This window comes from Mustelus asterias, unplaced genomic scaffold, assembly GCF_964213995.1.
Source record: "Mustelus asterias unplaced genomic scaffold, sMusAst1.hap1.1 HAP1_SCAFFOLD_648, whole genome shotgun sequence".
Classification (NCBI taxonomy): Eukaryota; Metazoa; Chordata; class Chondrichthyes; order Carcharhiniformes; family Triakidae; genus Mustelus; species Mustelus asterias.
This window is the reverse complement of record NW_027590597.1, coordinates 64,979-88,417: the sequence shown is the minus strand read 5'-3', so window position 1 is coordinate 88,417 and position 23,439 is coordinate 64,979. Positions and strand designations below refer to the sequence as shown.

The 23,439-nt window shown below is 42.4% G+C and overlaps 1 protein-coding gene across 11 annotated transcripts in view; it reads right to left on the bottom strand.

Annotated features, from left to right (window-relative positions):
- Positions 1 to 23,439, bottom strand: part of LOC144487213 (multiple PDZ domain protein-like) — a 115,894-nt gene that overhangs the window by 31,568 nt on the left and 60,887 nt on the right. For 10 of the 11 annotated variants that reach the window (XM_078205275.1, XM_078205276.1, XM_078205280.1 and 7 more), the window contains 4 exons: positions 18,810 to 18,990; positions 7,399 to 7,544; positions 2,518 to 2,601; positions 156 to 349 (listed from right to left, as the gene is read on the bottom strand). In XM_078205275.1, the coding sequence (XP_078061401.1) occupies positions 156 to 349; positions 2,518 to 2,601; positions 7,399 to 7,544; positions 18,810 to 18,990 (605 nt within the window). The remainder of the gene's footprint in view (positions 1 to 155; positions 350 to 2,517; positions 2,602 to 7,398; positions 7,545 to 18,809; positions 18,991 to 23,439) is intronic. The other variant, XM_078205277.1, reaches the window with a different exon arrangement.

The window sequence follows — 23,439 nt, the reverse complement described above, 5'->3', positions numbered from 1 at the left end:
GAAACCTTGTGGCATAATTCTTTCAGTTAATAACTGGGAGCTTGATTTCTCTTAAATGTTTTCGATCTCAATGGAGACCATAACATTAGGAAATTGTGCAAATGACCATTTTGCACAATCATATTTGTATCTAGTGAATGGAATTTCTTTGATACCTTTTTCCAACAATACTCAGTCCAAGCCCTTTCCCTGGTTTCTTTTGCAATTCAACAATTAGCAAGTCATACATATCTTCCTCTTTATAATGGCCTTCATCCCTGTAGACCGTCAGCTGTACTTTTTGTGGAGTTTGTCTCAGAACATTTATTGCCTCATCATGAGTGGCAACTCTCAAATCGATTCCATTAACCTAATGAAAAATAATGAAATTTCAAATTATACTGTCAATATAAAAATAAATTGTATGACCTGGAATGGGCAGCATGGAGGCAGCCGCCAGCACTGCTGACTCACAGCGCCAGGGACCTGGATTCAATTCCAGCCTCGGGTGATTGTGTGGAGGTTGCATGTTCTCCCCGTGTCTGTGTGGGTTTCCTCCAGGTGCTCCATCTTCCTCCCACAGTCGAAAGATGTGTAGGTTAGGTTGATTGGCCATGTTAAATACTCCCATAGTGTCAGGGTTATGGGGATAGGACCTAGGTGGGATTGTTGTCAGTGCAGGCTCAATGGGCCAAATGACCTCCTTCTGCATTGTAGGGATTCATTGATTCTGAATGTCTGCTAGAGGCAGAATTCAGAAAATACAGAGCGGTTTTGCTTGAAATTAGCGCTGAGTTCAAACAGGCCCATTTTCGTTGTAGCAAGGGTCTAAACCCGCGGCGTGCGTGTTATTTTTAGAGTAGTCATAAATGCTCTTGAAAGGCAAATACAGTCTGCAGAACTGTCAAGATGCAAAGTTATTTAAATCTCCAGCCCTTTAAAAAATCACCTGCTAGTATCAGTAAGAAGTAAAAAAGATGCTGTGAAGTAATTTAAATCCGTTACCCTTCAGAAAAATACATAGACCGCCTAAGTTGGCGAGCGTAGATAAAAAATCTGTTTTAGGAGTTACATTAGGTGTGTGTTGGCATTACCATAAGGGAAATCATTATTTTATCTTTGAAGAAGTCAAACAGACTCAAAGCTTCAACTCAATTTCTCTCTCCACAGATGCAATTATAAGATTGCTGAGATTCCAGCATTTTCTGTTTTGGTTTCAGATTTCCAGCATCCACAGTATTTTGCTTTTATATCATTATTAATATTTGGCTGCTTAACACAACCTATCATTATCACAATCGCAAGTTCTAAATTCAGTTTGGCAGCTGAAAGGGGTCATTAAAGGATTAGCTGCTTCTGACATAAGGTTATGATTATGAATTTGGTTACTTAAATACTGAGCCCATCCTGCACAGGAGAACTGATCTATCAGAGATGGGGGTATGAGAAGCCGTTTTCCACCATTGTCAAAGAGGTTGCACCATGTAGGAATAATAGGAAGCGGATGAAAAAGACTTATCATTTGTACGTAGGTGACTCACTTGGGTGTGTATAATCATGTTCATGATATTATGCATGTTTATCTAAATAAATCAAGCAATTTATTTGAATACTTTATTCTCCATATACAGCAAGTTGTTATTAGTTGGATGCACTGCCTAAAAGGGTGTTGACGGAATTGGATAAATACTTCAATGGGCGAAAATTACAGGGCTATGTTTTAAGTTTAAGTTTATTTACTAGTACCACAAGTAGGCTTACATTAACACTGCAATGAAGTTACTGTGAAAACTCTCTAGTCACCACACTGTGGCATCTGTTCGCATAGACTACAAGAGAATTTAGCATGGCCAATGCACCTAACCACAGCATCTTTCGGACTGTGGGAGGAAACCTGAACAACCAGAGGAAACTCACACAGACACAGGGAGAAGGTGCAGACTCCACACAGGTAGTGACCCAAGCCGAGAATCGAACCGGGTTGCTGGCACTGTGAGGCAGCAGTGTTAACCACTGTGCCACAAGAAAGAGCAAGAGTGTGAGGTGAGGCAGGATGGGCCAAATGATCACCATGTGTGCTGTATGATTCGATGATACATCTTTTGTGCCATTTACTGACAGAGGGTGGAATTCTCTGGCCTCCCTCCGGCATCTTTCTCACGGCGGGAGGCAACGCTGTTGGCCGGTGGCAGGATCTTCTGATCTGGCTGCTGTTAATGTGATTTCCCACCAACTCCACCCATGCTGCTGGGAAACCCATGGCGAGGGTGAACTGTCAGCAGGACCAGAAAATTCCACCAGTGTGAACAGTCAAAACGTTTGTGTACCAATTCTTGCCACAAGGAAAACTAATGTTTTGAACAAGAACTAACAATCAAATGGTTTTGATGCCTATTGTGAATGTAAAGCTTTGTTAGAATTTTATATTCATTTAAAAAATTCAATGATAAATACATATTATTTGTGTCTGTGTAATTCTGAAAGATTTTCCAAGACACAATCTAACATCAGTAACTTGGGTCCAAGAACCTTCCTGACCTCCAATATTTGATCTCCAGCCCATAGTCTGCCATCTTTTGCTGCAGCTCCTTCTTCATAGACTTCATGAATAATTATGGCACCCTGTAAATCAAATTCAAATCAAACAGCACTCAACATAAATTGAACAATTTAGATATATTTAATTGGCAACTGTCAAAGCCTTCTCTTTGTTCATTATCTTTTATAAAGTTGATGAAAATAAGTACATTTGCTGCCAATTCTAGATCAGCAGTAATACAAGTGTTTAATCCATAGAAACCCTACAGTGCAGAAAGAGCCTATTCAGCTCACCGAGTCTGCACTGACTCTCCAAAAGAGCATCCCACCATGGCCCTCCCCTCTACCCTATCCCCGTAACCCTGCACATTTACCATGGCTAATCTACCTAACCTACACATCTTCAAACACTGCGGCCGGAATTCTCAGGCTGTTCACGTCCCAACACTGCAAGAATGGAGAATTTGACGCTCAGCCAACTCTCTGTTCACTGCGGTGGGTCCGGAGAATACTAGCTGTGGGCGAGGTTGAAGAATCTAGCCCTAAGGGCCAATTCAGCTTGGCCAATCCACATAACCTGCACATCTTTGGACTGTGGGAGGAAACTGGAGCACCCGGAGAAAACCAGCGCAGACACGGGGAGAATGTGCAAACGCTACAAAGTCACCCATGGCTGGAATTGAAACTGGGTTGTTGGTGCTGTGAGGCAGCAGTGCTAACCACTGTGCCACCATGTTGTCTTTAAAGATGCTTAAAAAGCAAGAAGCTTTTATCAAAGAAAATTGGTGTCACAAGTAACAAAATATCCAGTTATGACAATACTCATAAAATTGCACAATTTGGCATTAATGGTTACAAAGTTTTAAGAAAACCTTGACTTGTTATAACAAACCTCCGTCTCCTGAGTTCACTACAATAATCCCTCTTTAGTTACACCAAGCTAGTTTAATTCCAAATGTTTAGTTTGCTCAACCTTATTTCTTTCCAAAGTCTTAACGGATTACTTAACTTTTTTTTGAATAAAGGCATTACATCAGTTTGTTTCCAGTCTACTACATAAAGATAATCAATGCCGGACCGATTGCCTCTCCAGTCTTCTTCAATACTTTCGGATGAATTCCACCTGGTGCTGGATGAATTAGTTTTGAGCCCTTCAGCCTATTTAAAACTCTATATCTAAGTCATTAAGTTTACTTGTGTTGGTCGTTTGAAAATCACTAGTTTGAGTCTGACTATCATTTTATATTTTGAATTAATATATAATTTTGAATGCAAATGTTCATAACTTTATAATTACAAACATATTAACACGCGATTATTAATACAGACTCTTAAAGTGCTTTGGGAATAAGATTATTGTGTGCATTTCAGGCCACAGATTAAAGAGCTAACATGACTGTCAACCTTGGCTAAGAAGATGACTGAATAGGGCCTGTCTAATGGACCTCATTTCCAAACTCTTTTGAGTTTAGACAATTAAACTAATAACGGACCTCAATTCCCAAATGACAGCTATGTTGACCAATTATTGGTTGACACTCAAGCCTACCTCACGATAGGGGCTATAGGTGGTGATTTTCCAACCCCGTCATGCCCAGTGTAAATCCTGTTGTGGCTTGCAAGAGGGCCATAACAGGATTTGCACTACTGTGAACCCAGGACACTATGTTCCCAGGCCTTCCCAACAGGAATAATCAGGTACACACACAGCGAGGCCATGAATCTGATTATCATGGATTTAAATACATTTAAATATGCAAAATCAACTTCACGTTGAATCTTCCAGGAACATAGAAACATAGAAAAACTTCAGCAAAAAACAGGCCCTTCGGCCCCACAGGTTGTGCTGAACATATCCCTACCTTTTAGGCCGACCTATAACCCTCCATCCTATTAAGTCCCATGTACTCATCCAGGAGTCTCTTAAAAGACCCTATTGAGTTTGCCTCCACCACCACTGACGGCAGCAGATTCCACTCGCCCACCACCCTCTGTGTGAAAAACTTCCCCCTAACATTTCCCCTGTACCTACCCCCCAGCACCTTAAACCTGTGTCCTCTCGTAGCAGCCATTTCCACCCTGGGAAAAAGCCTCTGAGAGTCCACCCGATCTATGCCTCTCAACATCTTATATGCCTCTATTAGGTCTCCTCTCATCCTACGTCTCTCCAAGGAGAAAAGACCGAGCTCCCTCAGCCCATCCTCATAAGGCATGCCACTCAATCCAGACAACATCCTTGTAAATCTCCTCTGCACCCTTTCAATCTTTTCCACATCCTTCCTGTAATGAGGCGACCAGAACTGAGCACAGTACTCCAAGTAGGGTCATATCTTCCCACCTGCCTGCATGACGTAAAGCCAGTGGGAATCACTACTCGTCTCCAAAAACAGAGACCAGACTTGCTGACCACGTTGGGGGGCTCGGAGGCCATTGCAGCGCCTGGGTAGTCGGGGAGCTGGCAGGGCAGTGCCCACCACTGCTCTCTGGCAACCTGGCACTGCCAAGGGGGTGGAGTGTGAAGGTGCATGGCTTGAAGGGAGACCATTGTGAGGAGCGCGATGCCAATGAACTCTGTGTGTGTGTGCGCACATGTGTGTTGGTGGGGGAGGGAGGGAGGAGGTGTTCCTGATGTCTGTGGTGGGAGAGGGGTGTCGTTAAATTCAATCCGAGTTCGGGGCACACTTGTCCTGATCTCTGTGAAGCCAGGCTTGCCAGCATCTTTAGGTCTCACCCCTCAAAGTGACGGTGCAAACACGCCTCCTTTCAAAGAAATGGCAAAGCATGGAAGATCTCAATGTCAAATCTCAAGGGAGAAACACACCAGTTTCAATCAGAACCTTACACTTTGCCATTTTTTGTGAACATTCTGTCCATAGTTTGAGAAGAAGCATGGTCTTAAAGCTAAGACAACATGCATAATTAACTAAAAACTAATGGGCTAATTCTTAATTCATTATTGACACATTATAGGCGAATTAGCTATCTTTTAACAATTGGTTAAGGTGGGCTTTCAATTTGTAAGGCATCAAAAGGGATGATGAGAAACCATTTCAGGTAAGGACAGGCAGAGACAGAGTGATCTGAAAAGAACAATGTGGGAAGCGAGAGGGAGAGAGAGAGGTTTATGAGACGTGGGGCACAGAAGAGGAGAGGTGGGAAGAGAGTGATGTTTATGGACAAGTGCTGAGCACTGTTTTCGATGTTGTCACTTCATGATGTGGTCTGAGAAGGGTGATGGGAAGTCTGTTCAATTGTTAAAGTTAAGCTTTTTGTGCTTTTAAGAAATGTATTTTAATCATGCTTCTCTGCAGTTAAGGGAGCCTGGCCTTTTGTGTCTGTTGCTGTACTGTCTGGACCGGTATCTTTTATGGTTGCTGTAGCAGGATAATTGCAGCAATGTTTATTTTTAATTTGGGCCTAACACAATGTCCTGGAGTTTCCGACTGTTTTGAATTGTCTGGCTTGCGACTGATTGACAGGTCAAGGTCAGGTGGTTCCTTCACATGGAAAATCAAAGAGTCACTTTCAGTTTAATTAGAAACTGTTTAGACTCCAGACTGAAAACAGTGTGTGTGTCTCTCTCACTGGTATTGGATATTCTGCTGGCTGTTGGCTAGTTCAAAGCTGTCTGGACTGCAGACGTTTTGCTGTCGGGTGTTTGCTGGCTAAAAGCTAGAGGCCAGCAGTGGCTTTATCTCTACCTCGAGGTGGACTCGGGGCTCCAAAATGGGGAAGTCAGAGTTTCAATTCTCCATCCAAAGGGTTAATTCACAGCCGGTGTTGCAAAACCGCAAGATCCAGCATCATGTGAGCATACTTATTTTCTGCGCTAAACCTAGGACGGGAGTATGTTTTTCGGGGTTTGTTTGGTTGGAACAGTACATTTAGTTCTTAAGATATACACAATTTCATGATTTTTTTTCTTTCTTTGTAATTGGTAAAAGTTATTGCTAATTGCCTTATTCTATGTTAACTGTATTCTTAAATAAACTGTTTGATAGAAGCTCCCTAGTGGCTCATTTGAATCACACCTGGAATGAAACATCTTATGCTTACCCATGCTAAATTCAAAGTGCAAAACTTGTGGTCTTGGCTGACTTCATAAAAAAACCTTGGAGTTTCTGACCTGGATTTTAACACTTTCTCCTCTTTCTGTTAATTACAGTTAATTACTGTTAATTGCTTTTTATCTTTCTGACTTGTTATCTTTTCAGTGGTTAATAAACTTCCTCAATTCATCATTTTAAGTGTTCTTTCTTGACAAATAGTTAAGTCTCTAGAAACTGAGATGATTTATGATTGTGAGGATATTGCACACAAGCCAACCCCATAAATCTTAGTTCATATCAATCAAAAAACGCAACTTATACTTGGGCAATCGCTATTTGGTGATGACACACTTATTTTTCATTGTGAATACTGAGAGAAAATAATAATTCAGAATGTTTATTATCTTGTGTCAAGCTCTGTTTTCAGACCATTAGCCTGATTTATGGATCTCGTTTTTTCTCTGACTATTTGCAGTGCTTTTTAAAGAAGAATTTACAATTGAAGAGCAGTGTTTGAAACATATCACCCTTTATATACATCCAAAGTAACAAGAGCAGGATTTAAGACTTTGTTTCACAACAACTGAGATTCACAGACCTGACTATTGGCTTATTTTAACCCTGATTTGTGGGCAGGTCAGGCTGTTCAGGCTAGTTACGTTACAAAATGTGCTTTCTTTCCAAATACAATGAACAATGCAATGCAGTGCACATCATAGTCTAAGCAAACAAAGTTGATGTGCATTGAAACTGCTTTACAAAAACAATACGAAACATTTTGAAAATTGTGGGTAGCAAACCTTAGAGGACTGATCCCAACAAATATACTCACCAATAATGTGTCTGCCCCTCCGACAATGCTCAGCCCAAGTCCAGTGCGTCCTTTGGAAATTTCAATGGTTGTTTCTCGTCCAGGGATAATCGGACAAGATGACATGTCTAATGTTGATGAACCAGGTGTCGAAGCTCTGCTTAAGCCTTTAATTATAATTAAAGCAAAATTCTATCCTCATTACATGAAATAACCAGAACACACACTATTTGAATCAAAAACGTGTTTATTAATAAATATCTGCCAATTTTGGAGAAACTGTGAAATAATATTTTCTTGAAGATATGAAATACAATTAAAAGCATGCTGGCTGAAGGGACGCTATTCAACATTTCACTTATACTAATGCACAACAGAGATGTATCAGACCTCACACTTCTTTGACATTTAGCAGGAATTTCACGCAGGACATCATGTTCTGTCACATGGAGGTACTGCATTTGGTTGTACTCTCTAATTCCTAACATTTATAAGCAGGAAATACTAAAGTCTGATACATTTGGCACAAATACTGCCATTTCTCTTAATAAGATAAAAACAAAATACTGTGGATGCTGGAATCTGAAACAAAAACAGAAAATGCTGGAGAATCTCAGCAGGTCTGACAACATCTGTGGGGAGAGAATAGAGCCAATGTTTCGAGTTTAGATAACCCTTCATTAGCTCTGATGAAGGGTCATCTAGATTTGAAACGTTGGCTCTATTCTCTCCCCACAGATGTTGTCGGACCTACTGAGATTTTCCAGCATTTTATGTTTTTATTTCTCTTAACAAAATGGTCTGCCTCAAATCAACTGATGACTTAATTTGATTTACAACTCCCCTTCCACAGATTTCTTATGCAGATATAGTTTTTGGTTAAGCTAATATATTTCTTTATGTATAACTAAATCACTTTAGAATAGCATTTTTATACGTTTTGTGAGGGGATCAATATTGTCGGGTTCATGGATTTTCAGGGTAGAGGTTGTTGACAACAATTCCTGGCATGTCTGGGAGTTCTGGAGCAAACAGCGAGCACCAGGGAGTGGACAGCGTGCACGAAAGACGGTGCAAAACAATGACCATGGGAAGGAGTTTTATGACGCAAAAGTGGGCTCACCTGACAGGTCAGTTGGGAGCAGGCAGAGAGGCGAGTAGGCTGATGATACCTCTATGCTGCTAAGTGCTGGACTCAGGGAATCTCAAGAGTGGTATCTGTTCAATGCAGCCAAGGAGATTAGAGCTCAGAGAAATCTAGGAAGCAGTACCAGCTCAGTGAAGCAGGCAGTTGGGCAAAGGAAATCCCAGAAACAGTGGTGTGCTGCTCAGTGTAGCTGGCATAATTAGGTGCTGGGATGCAACTTCAGCAATCCAGTGGGACAGCGTTTGGAGAAGAAAGGGAAAAACTGAGAGGCGGGCAGTTGTTAGGAAGTCTGAGCTGGAGTAATTATTGAGGGAAATCAGAAGCTATATCCTTGAAAGTGAGGAGCTGAAATATTAAGGAACAAAGACGGAATTTTAAAAGAATTTTGTGACTTGTGCTTGATGACATCTTGGGATTCTGAAAAATTAGAGAGATTAAAGGGTGACATGGTGGCACAATGGTTAGCACTGTTGCCTCACAGCGCCAGGGACGTGGATTCAATTCCGACCTCGGGTAACTGCGTGTAGTTTGCACATTCTACCTGTGTCTGCGTGGGTTTCATCCGGGTGCTCCAGTTTTCTCCCACATTCCAAAGATATGCAGGTTAGGTTGATTAGTCATGCTAAATTGCCCCTTAGTGTCAGGGGAAATGAACAGGGTAAATATGTGCGGTTACAGGGATAGGGCCTGGGTGTGATTGTTGTCAGTGCAGGCTCAATGGGCCAAATGGCCTCCTTCTGTACTGTCGGGATTCTATGATTTTATGAAAATAGACAATGCTGATTGTTTGATTTGATTATTTGACTTTGGTAGAGTGAAATTTTCTCTGTTATTTAAAACTGTGGCATTTTCTGGCTTTATTATCATAATAAATAACTAAGTTTTCAAATTTAATGTATTTTGAAATAAAAGTTATTACTCTTGAAAAGCAGTTGTTGACTTTGTCAACTGCTATGATTTGTCTGGAGATCCTCCAGTGATTTGCAACAATTAACCAAAGTTAGGTGAATAGCATTAGCAGTAAAGTTGAATTTAAAGTTAAAAGCAGGGGCTCGGAAGAAGAAAAGTCTGACTCAGGTAGAATACAGATTAAGTTGTCTAGAATTCAGTTGCAGATGAAGCAGTTTGCAATCGAAAAAGAAATGCAAAGGTTTGAAATTGAACTCAGTAGAGAGTAGTTAGCGAGGGGGAAAAAGAGATAAGGGACGAGAGTTTCAAAGAGAGGGAAAAATCAGAAAGCATGAGCTGGCTAAAGAAAATCTTAGGTTATGAGGTGAAATAGAGGCCAGCTGCTCAGATGATGAGCCAAATTCCACTCTGATTTTTGAAAGACAATCTTTGCCTGGTACCTAAATTCCCTGAGGACAGAGTGAGAGCTGTTTTATATCTTTTGAAAAAGTGGCTACAAAGTTCGAGGCCAAAGGACACGTAGATTCTTATTTTGCAGAGTATTTTGGTGGGGAAAGCAATGCTTGTTTATTCTAGTCTTTCAGAAGAACAATCCTTAAATTATGAACAAAGAACAGTACAGCACAGCACAGGAAACAGGCCCTTTGGCCCTCCAAGCCTGTGCCACTCATTGGTCCAACTAGACCATTCGTTTGTATCCCTCCATTCCCAGACTGCTCATGTGACTATCCAGGTAAATCTTAAACGATGCCAGCGTGTCTGCCTCCACCACTCCACTTGGCAGCGCATTCCAGACCCCAACACTCTCTGTGTAAAAAACGTCCCTCTGATATCTGAGTTATACCTCGACCCTCTCACCTTGAGCCCGTGACCCCTCATGATCGTCACCTCCGACCTGGGAAAAAGCTTCCCACTGTTCACCCTATCTATACCCTTCATAATTTTGTACACCTCTATTAGGTCTCCCCTCATTTTCCGTCTTTCCAGGGAGAACAAGCCCAGTTTACCCAATCTCTCCTCATAGCTAAGACCCTCCATACCAGGCAACATCCTGGTAAACATTCTCTGCACTCTCTCTAAAGCCTCCACGTCCTTCTGGTAGTGCGGCAACCAGAACTGGACGCAGTACTCCAAATGTGGCCTAACCAGCTTTCTATACAGCTGCAACATCAGACTCCAGCTTTTATACTCTATACCCCGTCCTATAAAGGCAAGCATACCATATGCCTTCTTCACCACCTTCTACACCTGTGTTGCCACCTTCAAGGATTTGTGGACTTGCACACCTAGGTCTCTCTGTGTTTCTATACTCTTGATGACTCTGCCATTTATTGTATAACTCCCCCCTACATTAGTTCTTCCAAAATGCATCACTTCGCATTTATCTGGATTAAATTCCATCTGCCATTTCTCCGCCCAATTTTCTAGCCTATCTATATCCTGCTGTATTGTCTGACAATGTTCATCGCTATCCGCAAGTCCAGCCATCTTCGTGTCATCCGTAAACTTGCTGATAACACCAGTTACACCTTCTTCCAAATCATTTATATATATCACAAATAGCAGAGGTCCCAGTACAGAGCCCTGCGGAACACCACTGGTCACAGACCTCCCGCCGGAAAAAGACCCTTCGACTGTCTACCCTCTGTCTCCTGTAGCCAAGCCAGTTTTCTACCCATCTAGCCACCTCTCCTTGTATCCCATGAGCCTTAACCTTCTTAACCAACCTGCCATGAGGGACTTTGTCAAATGCCTTACTGAAATCCATATAGATGACATCCACGGCCCTTCCTTCGTCAACCGTTTTTGTCACTTCCTCAAAAAACTCGACCAAATTTGTAAGGCACGACCTCCCTCTTACAAAACCATGCTGTCTGTCACTAATGAGATTGTTCCGTTCTAAATGCGCATACATCCTGTCTCTAAGAATCCTCTCCAACAACTTCCCCACCACGAATGTCAAGCTCACTGGCCTATAATTACCCGGGTTATCCCTGCTACCCTTCTTAAATAACGGACGGTACCACATTCGCTATCCTCCAAGCCTCAGGGACCTCACCTGTGTCCAATGAAGAGACAAAGATTTCCGTCAGAGGCCCAGCAATTACATCTCTTGTCTCCCTGAGCAGTCTAGGATAGATGCCATCAGGCCCTGGGGATTTGTCAGTTTTAATGTTACCTAAAAAACCTAACACTTCCTCCCTTGTAATGGAGATTCTCTCTAACGGGTCAACACCTCCCTCTAAGACACTCTCAGTCAACAAGTCCATCTCCTTTGTGAATACCAATGCAAAGTATTCATTTAGGATCTCCCCTATTCCCTTGGGTTCTAAGCATAATTCCCCTCCTTTGTCCCTGAGAGATCCGACTTTTTCCCTGACAACTCTTTTGTTCCTAACATATGAATAAAATGCCCTAGGATTCTCCTTAATCCTATCTGCCAAGAACATTTCGTGACCTCTTTTTGCCCTTCTAACTCCCCGTTTGAGTTCTTTCCTACTCTCTCTGTATTCCTCCAGAGCTCCATCTGTTTTCAGTTGCCTGTTTGTGATCAGATCCTCAATTTCCCTGGTTATCCACCAGGATAATGAGATCATTAAAACTTTGGGTACTTAATACTTATGAATTTGTTCCCAAAGCATATCAGTAAAAATATTAGACTTTAAAGAAGAAACTGAATGAATGGTTTGTAGAATTTGCCAGGGAGAAATACATTTTATGGGGCTGGTGCTTTTGAGTACTAAACCGGAAACAAAATTATGAGAACTCGAGAGCTGCAGTGCCCTCTTTCAGTGATGTTGTTAAGGATATATGGTTGGCTCACCATAGAGCTGAAACTATCCCAGCATCTACAATGATGGCAAATATCTTCTAGTAAAAGTATAGACTGTATGGTCCCTTATTTACTCTGCTCTGTGTTAAGAGAAAGCAAGAAACATTTTGTGTATCCTTCAGTCTAGCACGTGTAAAACAAAGAAAAAGAGAGACACAACTGTCAATAAAAGAGATAATGATAGGGAAAAAGGATGCCACACTAAGAAGGATGTAAATGCACTGGAGAGGTTTGAAAGATTGGTTCCAGGGATGAGAAACTTCAATTATTAGGATGGATTGGAGAGGTTGGGTCTGTTTTCTGGATAGGAAAAGGCCAAGAAAAGATTTGATAGAAATCCTAGAATCTCTACAGTGCGGAAGGAGGCATTCAGCCCATCGAATCTGTGCTGTCCCGCTGACAGAGCATCTTAGCTAGGCCCTATCCCCATAATCACCCCACTAATCCCCCTAACATACACATGTTGGGACGCTAAGGGGCAATTTAGCATGGGCAATTCGCCTAACCTGCATTTATTTGGAGTGTGGGTGGAAACCGGAGTATCCGGAGGAAACTCACACAGACATGAGGAGAATGTGCAGACTCCCCACAGACAGTCACCTAAGGCTGGAATCAAACCCGGGTCCCTGGTGCTGTGAGGCAGCAGTGCTAACCATTGTGCCACCATGCCAGTGAAGAGGCTGGTTGGAGTAGATAGGGAAAAACTGTTCCCATTCATGAAGGGATCAAGAATGAGAGGGCACAGATTTAAAGTGATTTGCAAAAGAAGCAAATGTGATGTGAGAGAAACATTTTCGCACAGAATAGTTTGAGTCTGGAATGCTCTGCCTGGAATTGTGGTGGAGAAAGGTTCAATTGAGGCATTTGAGAGGGCATTAAATGATTATTTGAATAGAAACAATGTGCATGGATACAGGGAAAAGGCAGGGGAATAGGACTAAGTCATGATGCTCGTTTGGAAAGCCAGTGAAGACACAATGGGCCAAATGGCCTCCTTCTGCGCTGTAACAATTCTGTGATAAGAAATAGGAGTGAAAATTAATACAATGTGACCTGACTGCTCAGTGTTCCATGTGACATCTGCAACTTGATGATTTTAGCTCAGCTTATTTTGGCACAAGTAGTTATCTCCTATCTTTAGATACTGAAAAATTTACAACTGGGTTCATCTAATCTTGAACTTAACTAATAACTTATCTAAGTCTCTTTTGGAAGATGGAATCATTTGCAGGATTGAATCTGCCCCCACCATATTCTTGTTAATTCTTTTATCAATTGGCTTAAATCCGTGCCATCCGGTTGTTGAGCCTTCCAACGATGGAAAGTTTTTATCTATTCTGTTTACATGCCTCATGATTTTGTAGAAGTCAAATCTCCTCTCAACCTTCCTGTCTCTAAGGAGCTTCTCCGATCTATCATATAGCAAACTACCTTATCTTGTAACTATTCTCATCAATCTATTCTGTACCTTCTTTAAAGCTTTTTAACCTTTTTAAACCAGAATTGGGCAGTGCTGTTGTTGAGGTTGAACCAGTGTTTTATAAAGGTTCAGCATAACCTCTTTGCTTTCATACCCTATGCCTCTATTAGTAATATCAAAATATTTATTGTCTTTCCTTTGTTGCCTGAATATATGACAGTGATCTTTCTTTAGCAATTCTTGGTGATGATTCTTCTTTATAGATTAACTTTTTTTCAAATGAGAATCATCTTTAGTGTGGAAGTAATGTGGACTGTGCAGGTAAAAAGGTCAATGATAAAAAATATCAAATATCATGCTTGTTGACACTTGATCCTACTATTACAACACTTCCAACGTTGTAAAATACCTCAGGGGTTAACCTGAGTAACCCTCAAATATAAAAGCAGGGGTCATGATGTGTGATTAAGTTGCATCTGATCTTTAAACTACAGGCAAGATGCCAACTTCATGCAGCTTGCTCACTTCCATGATTTCTGCATGCATGCAGCACTTCCTGTGCTGCGTATTGACTGCATGCATCAGCAGAAGCCCTTATATCATTAATGCCCATTCACCATTTAAAGCTAGCCTGCACTACCAAGTGGCAAAGTACATTGCAGCTGATAGTTATTCTAAGATTATCAGAATACTCTACATTATGCTGTGGATGAATTGACAATGGCTAACCATGGGAGAGCGCACGCATTCAGATTAGCGAACTCTGCTTTGAATGCCTCAGTGATCCATACCCGTACAGGACAGACAGGTTGACTGGAAGCCCTCCAGATACATACTCAGAGATAGTTGCAGTTGAGGTCAATGCCAGGAATGAGCTCCAAGGACTTACATGCAGTGTTGTGTAACTTTAATGATCTCATATAAGTTGCTGAGATCAGTGCATGTACCAGCAAATGCCATATCCCACCACCTACTAGCCAATCCATTGCTCATTTCACTCCATCGCCGTTACTCAGCTACTAAGGTCACGGTTCTCCCATCTCCCTATGCTACTTTTTTGGTACAGCAGGCTGGGAGAATCGCACGTTGGCCGATTTGTGGAGTTCGCACGAGAGTTCGCGTCTCCCAGGCCTGGATTTTCAGAGGCGTCTGTGCGGTGCCAGAAATCGGCTGGGAGGCGAGGCTAGCATTTAAATTGTATTTTACATACTATTTAAATGCTATTAGTGGGCCCGGGACTGAATTCTCTGGGCCCGCTAGCCTCTCCCACCCACCAGAGTGGATCACTCCAATGGGGATTACAGTAGCTCCTCACTTTCGGGGAGCTAGCGGCCTGACCCTGCTGGAGTGAAGGAGGGGGCAATTGGGGCCCCCAGGGGGTTGGGCGGTGGGGGGGTGGTGCCCCCTGGGCATGGGCACCCTGGCAGCGTCAGCCTATGTCCCCTGGCACTGCCCAAGGAGCAAAGTGCCATGCCCAAGGGCACCTTGGCACTGCCCACCAGGCATGGGACAGTGCCAAGGGGGCAGGGCCAATTGGGGTATAGGGTCCAATCAGTGGGGTGGGGGGTCCGGTTGCCACTCTGCCATTGCGACCAATGGGGCCTAGAGGGAGGCCAGCAATCAGGGTGGGTTGGTAGTGGTGGCTGGTGGGGGGGGGGGGGGGGGGGGTGGTGGGAGGAGTGGTCAGCCGGGGGGAGGGGAGGATCGTTGTCACTGTTGGGGGTGGGTCGGGGGGTTTCAGGACTGGCCCGCGAATGGATGGGCGTCAGCAATTGGGTCATGGTGGGGGTTGGGGGGCAGCACTGCAATCGAGCTGGCCAGCAAATGAGAGGCTGATACCTTGGGGCCACTGCGCATGCGCACAGGTCCGCTGGTTTCAGCCTCTCCAGCGTGAATGGACCCCGGCCCCTGAAATCTAATGATATTCATGCTGGTGATCTCTGCATTGCACAGTGTGTGGGAGATTCTAGTCTGAACTCCCACTGAAAAAAACAGTGTGAACTACTCCAGTTTTCCCACAAATTCAACACGTAGAATTTTTTTGGGGAGAATTCCGGCCCAAAACTCTGTCAATCAGGGCTATTACTCAACATTCATATGTTTCATCTCACCATCACATGTTTTGTGCTCTCACAAGCCTCACATTTCAAAGCCTGCCCACACTGCCAGCTATTCAACCATGACACTCACATCACCCAAACATACTGTATGACACTCACTCTCAAGCTCTCCTGCTGAAGGTGCCCCACAACAGCTTCCAAAGTTCATCAAGTTGTAGCAACAACCAGAAAAATATCCTTCCAAAAAAAATAAATCTGAGAGTGAAGACAAATTGCTGGAAAATCTCAACAGGTCCAGCAGGATCTGTGGAGAGAGAAACAGAGTCAACGTTTCAAGTCCAACATGTTTCTCTCTCCACAGATTCTGCCAGACCTGCTGAGATTTTCCAGCATTTTCTGTTTTCATTTCAAATTTCCAGCATTTGAAGTAGTTTGTTTAAAGGATTAAACCTATGAGTAGTATTTGATCCTTTTGAATAGCACTGGTGGATGGCCCTTCGTGCTGTTAAATGTGTGCCTGTCTCAACACAGCTAAGACAGTAAGTAGCCTTGAGTGTAAAGCCCCAAAATGGCATCAAATCTGTGTTGCACACTGACTGATGTCATGATCTCCCTGCTCTGCATGGTTAGGTATGCATGTGCTAACTCCTTCACAAATATGTCAGAAATGTGCAGATTGTCATGCTTGCCATATTGGTGCTTAAAGTGTCTCAAATTGGCCATAAAACAGCTACTACAGAGCCTTATTTTACCCTCTCCTCTCCATGTTACAGAACGCAACAACATAAAGTAGTGGATAAAGTGGTTACAGAAGATATGACTATCAGTAAAACAGGGAAACTTTGGACAGGTAAAAGAGTTTTGGGAGTGTACTGAAGTTGTAAGTGCAATCTCAAGATTTGGACAACAAACCATTCAGATCTTGTTACTAATTTGTCATCCATACCTTAATGCTATTGCCGTCTTCTCATTACAGTAAGTCCTTGGTTAACATTGACTCATTTAACATTATTACGGTGTATCTGTTTAATTTTGCCAATTTTACTTTAAAGTCATTTGCCACAGACTTCCTCTGCTGTGGCCTGCCTACACACAAAACCTTCCCTGCAGCACTACACTCTCACTCTCTCTTTCCCCCACCCAATACTTCCATCCTTACCTCCAGACATTGCTCTCCGGTGTACTTACACCACTCCACCAATGTTACTCTCCAGCCTGCCTCCAGCCCTCCTGAAGTTGCTCTCTAACCGACCACCCCCACCCCCTTGTTTCGCATCCACTGTTCTTGTGAGGGTCTGTTCTCAGCTGCTTGGCTCCTGGTTTTGGGTCTAAACTGTAACTCTTGGCCTCCATCTTGTGGCAGGGATTGGTCAATGCAGGTAGTACCAGAATTCCAGCAGTTTTCTGCACTGACCAATATCTAACACTAGATGGTGCCTGGTCAAAGTAAAATTACTAAGGTGTGTACTTAAAAATATCATGCATTGCATTTATTTTATATCTAATGGTTCATTTTATTTTGCAAGTTATTTCAGCTAGGAAGGCACTGCGCTGTGCACGTACAGTACATTTTTTCAACCTGTACATTGCTTCTTTTCCAAATGACAAATGTCAGAAGGAATCTAATTCCATTAATTGCTAAGGGAACTCATGTTTCATTTAAAGTTGTTTCACTTAAAAGTTGAGAATTTCATGAAAGCAACTGGAGAATGGGATAAATAAGTCTCTGCTTCTTGAGACTATTAAAACAAAGCAGATTAGTTTAAAATAGGGACCACAGTGCCTTATATATATATATATATATATCTCAAAGGTATCACAATGTGCCTCATTTATATACAATGAGAAGGTATTGTATAAGTACATATATAATCATTTTTGAACATAAATATTATAGATTTAAACTGTATTTTTGTATTTTCTTGTGAGCTTTGGCCAACAAGCAGTTTACCCTTTGGCATAATGGGAAATAAGTTTAATTAGACAGACCGCATTATTTTGGAACAATGAAGCATAGAACGCATACCCTATCACCAGGGGCAGGCCAGACAGCTACAAGATACCAAGGTTATTGAAATGAATAAAAGGATTCAGCTTATAGTTGCAATGAATAGATGTATTCAACCTCCATTGATAAGGGGACAGAAAACAGACAAGAGAAGATGATTCCCTTCCCGTTCCCAGGACTGCAGGTGTTAGGGGCACCCCTTGAACCCACCGGATTTGCATAGGTAAGGTTACTGGGCAACACGGGGGAAGAACCCCTGGGTTCGGTTAATTTCCTAATTCTGCTGGAAGGTAGAATGCTTTTGGCCAAGGTAAATAATATAATTGGACTGTCCTGCTTGGATGACAGGTTGAGAGGGTAGAATGAACCTTCGAAAATGTATATCTGTTGTGCTTACGTGATGTAACTTCTCAGAGAGAAGTTGGAATCCTCTGACTACCTCTCCCAATGCGTAGGTCAAATAAAGAATGTCTTTAACTGCATACCATCTTTCACAAGTCTTTGTGTTTGCTGAAATCGGCTGAATACAAGGCTCCACAGTGGGACACCCCGGGAAAATCCCCTTACAGCAACCACAACCTTAAATGAGAACTCCCTGTACTCTCAATCTGTACTCATTCTATGGACTAAAGTATGATGTATAGACCCCAAATATTTCATTAGACTTTACCCTGCATGATGAAAAGATAGGGAACATAAACACTGAGAAAACACTACTTTAGAATGTTCCTCTATAACTGAAAAATAAAAACTTATATTTATGTAGTGTGTTAAACATAGTAAAATGTTCCAAACTGTTCATTATCAGATAATATTTAACACTGAGCCACACAAAGAGATGTTAGGACGGGTGAACAAGGGTCTGGTCAAAGGAATAGGTTTAAAGAACATCCTAAATGGAGAGAGGTTGAGAGGGTTAGGGTGGGAATTCCAGATCTTAGGGCCTAGACATTTGAAGGCACAGCTACCAATGGAGAGGGGAAGGAAATCGGGGATGCAAAAGAACCAGATAACAGTTGGAACATAAAGTATATGTATCTAAGATTGTTACTTACCCTTATTGATGGAATCTGTATCGGGTGAGGCAGCAATACTGTGTACTGAAGGAGACTGAACGCATTTAGAATCTGCTGAAACAGCGACAGTAGGTGGTGTCTGACATAGCTGCACATTCACATCATCCAAACTGATGGTTAGCTTCACTGTATTCTTTGCTTTCTTCAACAAGTTTATAACCTAAGAAAATCCCAGCAATTTATTAATACTCAAATGTTACAAATTTAAATTAATTGATATGCTGACGAAACAGACAAGAGAAAAGTTGACTGTACTTAACCAACCCATGCTTGCAAAGCTCAGAACATAATGTCGAACATTACATGTGATTCCATGATTGGGTAGCATTTGCTGAACAATCCTGATTGTGTTAATTACACAAATAATCAATTGAAGGTTATCAGTTGGATTTGTGATGTAGCTCACTTGTTAGAAACTACACATATTCATGCAGGGACCTGTCCTCTGTAAACAAAATGGTTTTTTTTTTAATCTTTTGAATTTTTGAATAATCAAAAGCATGGAGGATTATAGCTCTTTTGCCATGACAACTTTTTAAACCATGGCGGGAAGGTGGTTAGCACTGCTGCCTCACAGCGCCAGGGACCCGGTTCAATTCCAGCCTTGGATGACTGTGTGTGTGAAGTGCAGATTCTCCCCGTATCTGCCGGGTTTCCTCTGGAAACTCTGGTTCTCTCCAACAGTCCAAAGATGTGTAGGTTAGGTGGACTGACCATGCTAAACTGCGTTTTAGTTTCCCAAGATGTGTAGGTTAGATGGATTAGCTATGCTAAATGCGTGGGCTTATGGTGCAGGGCAGGATGGTGGGTAAGATACTTGTCAGAGAGTCGGTGCAGTTTGGATGGACCAAATGGCCTCCTTCTGCGCTGTAGGGACTCCATGATCAGACTGCCTTGCCAATCAGCACTCCTTTTCTCATGCAGTATAAATTGCTGATCCCTTTGAAATTTGGCATTCTTGCATCAGTTCTGATGGTTGCAAGACAAAAGGTTTCAAAAACCTCTCTCTTGTTCCAGCAATATTGAAGTTCTGTACTACCAAGCAATTAAATGATATCCATTGAAAATGACATGTGATTACAAACTTATAAAAAATTACTGAGTTATTTCATGGTAATCAATTGTGGAATATTATGCAACAAGGTTAAAGTAACATTACAATCATTAATCCTTCAATGTTGATATCATCACATGCCCACATAGCGTGCATTGCTGTCACCCATCATTACACAAACTGTAATCAAAATTAATCAGCTCAAAGCAGCATCGTCATAAGATAGTGGCACATACAGTCAAATACAAAGAACTCAGTGATTTCAAAGTTGCAATTTGATCTCTGAGTTTAAATTGTGGCTGTAAACTACACTGGTTTCTCTGAAATAAAATGACAGGAACTGTAGAAATATTCAACAAGTTAGTTCAGTCAGCATCTGAAAGGGAAAGGCAGACAATTTTTTTAGATGGGCTCTTAGCCAAAGCAGCTAAAATTTCTCTTTAAAATCCAATTATATTTTATGAGATAATTGTTTTGCCATCATTCCCACATATTCTTCGTTAAGAATATATACATAGAATTTGTGAACATCAATTATCTAGCAAAACACTGAAATAAGTCAAAGTCACTGGGGAGAATTTTAATCCTCAAAAACAGATGGGATATAAAAAGCCTCCAGAAATCTGGTGGCCAAAATGAGAAGCAGGGGCTCAGTGTAGTTCTGCTTTCCTGCTGAACTTGTGATTCACTCAAACACAGAGACCAGACACAACACTTGCCCACCCCAACCATTCCTTCCAACCTACCCCACCAGGACCCTTCCAATCTCTCTCCACACCTTGAACCTTCCAATAACTCTTCCTCGGCAGACTCCAATCTTCTCCTAGCACAGCCTCGAATCTTGCCCCACCTCACCCGCTCTAGCCTTTCCAATCACTCACTCCGCTCCTTGGTTGTGGCCTGGTGCCAAAAGCCTAACTGCTTAACAGCCATCCAGCTGGTCTGTTAAGTTGACTGTGCTGGGAGATGGAGCACAAAATATCATTTAGTCTTGCCACTGAATTCAAAAGGGCCTGAAACTTGTTTATCAGGCAACCTAACTGCAAAATTACTCCCTTGCTCCCTTCCCACCATCACAATAAGATCTGGGCATTATTTACAGTCATATTTTTCCTTATTTTTAAACAGTGGTGCAAACTCCACGTTTTCACTAACAAAAACTAACCAGTGCTCACTGCCGGAACCCTGGAAGCTGACCAGTGTGAAATAACAAGAGGCAACTTAAATAATATTTTAGCCAGGAACATGTGCATGTGAACTGTACATGGAGACCAGGTAGGGCATAGGTTAGGATGGAAGGAAAGCTCCAAAACATATGGAGATGGTAACTGGATGGAAATATTTCGAAGACTGTGCACTCCAAGGACAGGATTGCTGCCTTGGATTTGGATGTGGGCGGGCATGGAAATTCGTCCCATCCACCGGCATGCCAGTTTGCTGGCCTGCCGCCACCTGAGGCTTTGGGGCCCAAGTCACTGAGGTCCAGGCTATCTTCCTGGCGGCAGCCTCCTGATGTCTGATGGGGAGTCCACATACCTGGCTGGTTGAGGCCCTCTTTGCCTGCTGAAAGCATTTTCAAATTTAAAGGTTTTAAAGTGCGCAGAGGGGGTACTGCTACTTTTTCCATGCTGATGGATCTACTATTGGTCCTCCAGGTTCAAAAGCTCAACTATAGGAACATAGGAATTAGGAGCAGAAGTAGGCAAATTCAGCCTTTGGATCCTGCTCCGCCATTCAATCAGATCATGACTGATCTCTCCCTGGTCTCACATCCACCTCAACACCTGTTCCCCATGTCCCTTTATCCCCTTTTTCATTAGAAATATATCTATCTCCTTCTTGAAACCAAAGATTCAGACTCCACCACGCTATGGGTCAGCGAGTTCCACAAATTCACCACCCTCTACGAGAAGTGGTTCCTCCTCAGTTTTAAATCTACCACCTCTCCACCTCTACCTGTGATCTCTTGTTTTAGATTGCCCCAAAAGAGGAAACATTTGGTCTACATTTACTCTCTCAATCCCTTTTAAAACTTGAAATTTAAATTTCATATACTTTTGATTTTGATTTGATTTATTATTTTCACATGTATTGGTATACAGTGAAAAGTATTGTTTCTTGCACGCTATACAAAGCATACTGTTCATAGAGAAGGAAATGAAAGAGTGCAGAATGTAGTGTTACAGTCATAGCTAGGGTGCAGAGAAAGAATTAGAGCACTGTTAGAGAGTTTAAAAGAATTAAAATGAAGTTTTAGAAGCATAAAACGAGAGTAAAAGGTAGAATTAGAAGTTATGCTGGGCACAGCTTGCAAGAAGTCACCTCGCTCTGGCACCATCTTGGGGAAAAAAATCATAACTATCATCCTTAATTGGATGGTTATTCCATTCTCTGATCACTAATTGGCTAATTCAGGGACAAACACTGCCAGTTGACTGTTTCCTCACAATGCCAAGTTGTGACCCCTGATTGGCCCCAATGTTAGGCATCCTGACACGAAAAGAAATTTGCCCCAAATCCTCCACTCTGAGGAGTAAGAAATGTACAAGAAGTTTAGGGAAGCAGAAGAGAAATTTGGGGCAGGAATTTTCTCTTCGAGTACGGGTTTGGCATCTGGAAACATGCAGTCCCAAAGTCTGTTTACCTCTCCTGCAAACAATCACATCTTGTGATTTTCACGGGGACAGCACTTAATTGATCTGGGGATGGGTCACCATCCAATTATGGTGGTTCTTGAAACTGGAGGGTCAATCAGAAACATTTCAGCTTCAAAGGCACAGCAGGCTGCAAAGAAAGGGAAGCATGAGAGAGGCACTTCAAAATGGAGGCACCCTTTCCCCCACTTCTGTAAATTTTACAGCCAGGACACTACTGCGAGGGGCAGTCGTGTGATAAGGAGGGCTGGCTAGAGCCCCTGCTTAGGGTCACCTGTGGTTGCTCCTGAACCCAGACAGGCAGGGTGGACCTCTAGGTCTGCCTGCAGTGCTTGCCTCCTGGTCTGCCACCACTGCCCTCTTCCAGGCACCTGAAGTGATCCTTGTCAGCTGTGGAACTTGGAGAGTTGTAAATCCTAGTTGCCCTCCTTTAATTGAGGTTAATAATCTTTTCATAAAATGGCTTCTCACTACATGCAACCCATCCTGCCTCCATGAAAATGGCCAGAAACTAGCATGCTAGCTTGCTGGGCAATCTTTAGTTCCCAACTACCTCCGTTTCCAGCACTGGCATCTGCAGGGTTGACATGATGTGGAGATGCCGGCGTTGGACTGGGGTAAACACAGTAAGAAGTTTAACAACACCAGGTTAAAGTCCAACAGGTTTATTTGGTAGCAAAAGCCACACAAGCTTTCGGAGCTCTTAGCCCCTTCTTCAGGTGAGTGGGAATTCTGTTCACAAACAGAGCTTATAAAGACACAGACTCAATTTACATGAATAATGGTTGGAATGCGAATACTTACAACTAATCAAGTCTTTAAGAAACGAAACAATGTGAGTGGAGAGAGCATCAAGACAGGCTAAAAAGATGTGTATTGTCTCCAGACAAGACAGCCAGTG